Source organism: Haliotis rufescens, unplaced genomic scaffold (assembly GCF_023055435.1).
Source record: "Haliotis rufescens isolate VD_foot unplaced genomic scaffold, xgHalRufe1.0.p SCAF_5, whole genome shotgun sequence".
Classification (NCBI taxonomy): Eukaryota; Metazoa; Mollusca; class Gastropoda; order Lepetellida; family Haliotidae; genus Haliotis; species Haliotis rufescens.
The window spans coordinates 44,190,137-44,195,957 of record NW_025964223.1 but is presented as its reverse complement, the minus strand read 5'-3'; the positions used below and the strand labels follow the sequence as shown (position 1 = coordinate 44,195,957).

Genomic DNA, 5,821 nt, shown 5'->3' with positions numbered 1-5,821 from the left:
TTATGTGAGTACTTTCTTAAGGCGGACGAACGTATGGACAGAAAAGAAGCTCTTTTCATTTTAAAGTTGACTATGAATCTCAAACATAAATAACCGTGTGCATTGTTTTTATGAAACCATTAATTCGTTCACTTCTTTAACTATATAAATAGACATAGGAGAAAATGAGAAACACTAACAAACATATGGGCACTGAGCGGAAGACGATCGAGTCATGATCAATAACATGTCTGTTGACAGTAAACACTTTAAACCTACAAATGGTAAACAAACGCAAACGTATAAATATCATGAACGGAGACGTTAAGGAATAATTGTCTTCAAACACTGTTTGATCGTCAATAGAATGTACCTATTTACTTACCTTCAGACGAACGTCGAATTCGGAAGCCAGGGACGCATTGCTGTCTGGGTTATATAGGAGGTTTATGGCCGCAATCAGAGCTGAGGTGTTTTGTGTGATAAACGACGAATATTAGTCTCAACACCACATCAGACACCGCAATATGTGACTAGGAATTGATAACGGTGAAGCTGACGTTAATAGCATGATATAGGTGTGAATTAGGAAAGTCATTTGTGTTCATGTCAACACATATGTTTGTGTTTGCTTTTTCACAATGAACTATATTATAACAGATTAATAGTTTTTTTCTGAATTATTTTGAATAAAGTCTTTGAAAGGCATTTAGAAGTGATACACATAAGGAAGAGAATTTATGGATGTCAACTTCTTTATCATGAGGAACACGTTTCGGAGTATATGCCTACTCCTTCATCATGTGAAAGTACTGATGAAGGATTAAGCATATACTCCGAAACGTTATGTTCTCATAATGGAGAAGTTGACATCCATAAATTCTCTTCCTTATAATTGAATATGCAACCTTTGTTTATAATTGCCGTCTCTGAAGAAAACAAGCTACTGACAGTTTAGCTTGGATTATATCATTTGTTCTGGTCTTCGGATTCTACTTTACACAGACCAACATAGCGTACTAATTGGTATTCATAATGTAGTACCTGTTACTCCAGTTTTTATCATTATTGTATTTTTCATTTCCATAAATTCCACGATTATGGTCTGTAGATAACAGATATATTATCAAACCAAAATTCGTACAAAACGCTTAAGCTGACAGGGATCAAATATCAACAATAAATTATCTAAATGTGTTATAAGGAAATGACAAATAATAATGGCTACAGTCACTCTAACCAGTGACAACTTCAGCCTTAGCCACGTTTTGTCGTCAACGCACATAGATCACGTTCAACTGCATCCTGTCAGAGTTGTGTCAGGTGTCGATAGGGGACTGTATGATTCATTTTGAGTCATTTGATATCAAGTTTGCTGTCAAGCAGGGTATGAGATCTCTAATGTGTGTACATTGTATGTATGTATACATGTGTAATATATAAATGCCAGTTTTTATTTGAAATTTCAAATATATTCCAAATTCTGATTGTGAGATATCGGTACATTGGAGATAACGGAGTTTGAGATAATGAGATTCGGCTGTATGTACAAATAACAATGTTGTGTCCTGTCGTGGCAAAACAATGTTCACTCCCTTAAATTAATTAGTTCACCCAGTTCCGTTTATTAAAATGAACATGTTTCGTATTCTTATCAGACGATGAAAGAAGGTTTTGTCATTTACTGACATTGTTTTGCATTCAGAAGTGTGGATTTCCTGGTCAATAGTTGTTAAAACTAAATTATATCGCAGCGGGTACAGTCATGAATAACTCCAAAACATGTGAATTGTAACAAAGGAACCAATTGACATGGTTGACAAATCGAGACATTTGAATGTTGAGAAGAGGCATTTCTAAGACTTTTTAAGTAATCATCCTTTGCATCCAAGAATGCAGTGCCCATAACTTTCTTCACTGGTCTTGAAGATTTGAATTTCTTTGGTGTCGGAGAAGTGTAATGGTGCCATTCCATGGATTGACGTTTCAACACGGGATCATGGTGGTAGACCCATGTTTCATCACCCTATACTAATCTCTTTTTTGAATTTGACGAAATCATCATCAATTAACTCATTTCATCTGGCAATGTCAGTTATGTTTTCCTTAAGATCAGAATTTAGAAACTTTGGCACCTAACGAGTAGATGTGTTATTCATCTGTACATTTCATAAATAATATTTTCAATGGATCCATGGTTTAGACCTGAGTCCTTCTCAAGTTAAGCAATGGTGTCTATCTGAAAGTATAAGTTTTTCTGCCTCCTTGATTGAATCTTCATTGATGGAAGTTGAGGGACGTCCAAACCTAGGCTCACCTTCAAGGCTTGTTCTCACAGCCTTAAACATAGCTGCCCAACGTTTAACAGTGGAATAGCTAGGACACTTCCCCGCACACACTTGTGACATGCGGTCAGGAATTACTTGGGGTGTACTTTACTCAAAAGTCAAAACTTGATGACTGTTTGGTACTCGTTCTTTTCCATTTATGTGGAACCCCTATCACGTTCAACTTATATACAAACGACTTTCACTTTTGGCAACATATTCAAGATTGAAAACCACAGAAATAATTCTCTTTTTTAAAACGGAGTGAGTTTGAGAATTGGCATTAGGTCACAATGTCCGACATTCTGCATGTACAACAGTTTTACATCATTATAGTGAAGCGTAGATCATTTTCTCAAGCTATGACGTTTGGAAAATTCAATTATTATCTGTTTCTATAAATTTAAATGCAATGTTAATAGAGACAGTACAAATAATTGCACCTCTTGTTCATGGTAGTTTTCGTTAAACCCGTGTTGTAATCACAACAGCGTAAAACAATACTCTTCATGACAAGAGTATATCGATCGTATACATTGCAGTGAAACCATGCTCTACCACATTCCTCATTAAGCACGGTTGGTTAATGCCTATATTGTTTTCATTATAGTTGCCCTCCTTAAAACGTAGAGGAATTTGGGGAATATTCATTTATTGAATGTGCATATGGACCATTCGTTCCACATCTAGATCTGCAAAATTGCACATTTATTAACCCTCGCAACACAAGTCATGCAGTTTTGAATAAAGCTCCGACTAATGTCCAGAGTGATTTCAAAGTGCATATCGGTAGACTAACGATCACAAAGCGTGAGTGCGTGAGGTGGGTTTATCGCAAGCTATGAATACAATTTCAACTTGACGTAGGAGGAACACCTTACACGACATGGTTACATGTGCTGTACAATTTAACTTTCTCTTCTTGGCGGACATGATTTCCTATTTATTACTGATCATGAACTACGCCTTTCAACTCGCTGGTGTTGTTTTAACATGATTACAATCGTGAAACAGGCCATGCCTTGTCATGATCAGGGGAATTGAATGTCGACCCAGACGTAAAGACAAATAGTCCTTTGTAATTATAAAACCTTTAAGTCTTTTGTGGATGAAACAATATTTGGACGGTCCTAGGTCGTTTCGGACCAATGCTCTCCTTAATGAAATACATGTATATGTATTGTCATGTCATGATTGCCAGCCTAATGGTCAAATGGTCACGCCGAAGACCCGGGTTCGATTCCCGACGTGGGTACAATTTGTGAAGCCCATTTCTGGTGTCCCCCGCCGTGATATTGCTGGAATATTGCTAAAAGCGGCGTAAAACCATACTAACTCAGTCATGCATGATGACCACTTTAAACAACACGTAGTCATGTCCAGGCTGACAATGAGGAACTAGTCAATTGTTTGTCTTCTTCAGTCTGGATTACAATTTGCATTGTATTGTTTATAGTTTACATAGTGTCGGCTCATGCAGCCCCTCCATAACTACTATGAAATGCATGCTGCTGGTGTGTTTTGCCATTCAAAACGGGAGTCCTGTGTGTCTTGTGTCATTTCTGTTGGTCAATATTTAAACCCGAATTACTGTCTCATACACATGTAACAGAGTCAGAAATGGATTCAAAATAGTTGTACAGCACCTGTTTCAGATTTCTTGTTTTAAGTTTTAGCCATTTGCTGAAGGCTTCGAAAACTGACAAATAACAATTACACAACAGTTTGTTCTGCAATAATTTATTTTCAGGCATCGGATAGAAACACTGAAATATTATATCACTTGTAGCACTAGTGTTGAAAGCATCTACTCGTCACCTACAACAAAACAAAAACACATTGCATATGAGAAAGACAGAAATTACACGAATAATTAGAGAAATCACGTGCTATATTATAAGAAATTACCCGTATCCAAAAAGAACAACACCCACCCTGTGAGAAAAGGTCTTCCATTCCTCGGATGAACTCATCATGACTGACAACTGAGTCACCTGAAAACACCATCACAAACAATGAATGCCAGATACAAACGACAGGAATATAATCAAATCAATGCATGACTCTGAAACATATGTATTAGAGTTGAAGTTATAAAGCAGTTTAATAGCAAGGACCCATGAGACTGTCGACGTCACGATGACGGGGTGACCACTCATACACAGGTTAATTTCAGACAGCAATCTCAAAAGCATATTTTTATTGTGATAAAAACATACACATGACAGGTTGAAATCTATACATCTGCTATTTCGTTACTTGCCATCTATGTCAACCAAGTTTAGGATTTGTTCCGCATCTCGTTTGTCGAATAGATTCTCAGCTTCTGATTGGTCAATGTTGCCATCCTCATTCAGATCAGCAGAGGCAAGGTCATCTTGCACATCTTGGAAGATTCAAAGAATCGTGATTTAATAAATTGCTATAGAATACTGTAGTTATACAGCTATATATTATCGTTTCCTGTTTTGAAAACATACAAAACTTACGTGATTAAATTGTGTGGTTCTGTAAAACAGATTCAAATAGTATGATTTGTTGGTTCGTTGTTTGTTGTGCTATATAGTCAGCAATATTCCTATTTAACGATGTACATAAGCCGTCCTAGGCCGGACAAATAAGTGGTTGACGTTATGTGCAGCGGCTCATGCCGACGTGGTACGATAAATGCAGTCAAGCAAGTTATCCGGTTTACGCTTAATTTCAAATGATTAACGAAATTGGTCGTTTCATGACACTTATATTGCAAGGGTAAGTCATGTGTTCACGTGAACAAGTCAATATGGTGCATCGGATAACACTTTGGTCAGTGGTTCGTTCAAATTATCCTCCACGTGTCTATATAAAAGATTATAAAAGCTTTGCTGAGGCCTTGAATGCTAAAAATATATGTGATCACACACGTTTCAAGCAACAGTCGTCACATGACACAAATAACATTTATTATTGCCATGGTTGTACATGATTGAATGAGTAAGTGTGTGCATCACGATTTAATGTCATATTGGTGATATGACGACTATTGATATGTTTGCGAATAGTTTTCATCGTTAATTTGGCAGAAAAAAAGTCGAATAGACAGCAGTTGCAGATCGGATGGTTGTCAACATAACTATCCTCTTACCTCTCTTTCCTAACAGTCCCAGTTTGGCAGCAATGCCAATTCCTTTCAGAACCTTTCTGCCTCTGATTCGGAGCCATCTGCGACGACGACGACGACGAAACAGTCCTTCCGTGGGGAGAACAATCAACGCCATCAGGAGGAACACCACGAGCAGTCTCATCTAGAAGCAAAGAACGTCAAATAAAGCAATCAGATACGCATAGTAACAGAAAAGGAACAGTAACAGTATTTCAGTTATACAATGGTGCTAACTTGCCGTTGGAAGAACGCCCGAAATGATGCATGTTTCGAGAGCTGACAACTAATGTCAGTGACTGTAACCAAAGCTTCCGCCTATATTTTGACATGGAAGATTGGAGTTATGTTTAAACTTCGAGACTCAGAATCTGAC

At 37.4% G+C, this 5,821-nt stretch overlaps 1 protein-coding gene across 1 annotated transcript; it reads right to left on the bottom strand.

Annotated features, from left to right (window-relative positions):
- Positions 1-4,030: 4,030 nt before the first annotated feature.
- On the bottom strand, positions 4,031-5,614 carry LOC124140075. The gene is made up of 4 exons (XM_046507431.2): positions 5,431-5,614; positions 4,570-4,692; positions 4,241-4,300; positions 4,031-4,124 (listed from the first exon to the last, which is right to left on the bottom strand). Exons 1-4 carry the CDS (start codon positions 5,588-5,590, stop codon positions 4,114-4,116), a joined length of 354 nt encoding a protein of 117 aa, XP_046363387.2. The 5' UTR covers positions 5,591-5,614; the 3' UTR covers positions 4,031-4,113.
- Between the last annotated feature and the right edge of the window lie 207 nt (positions 5,615-5,821).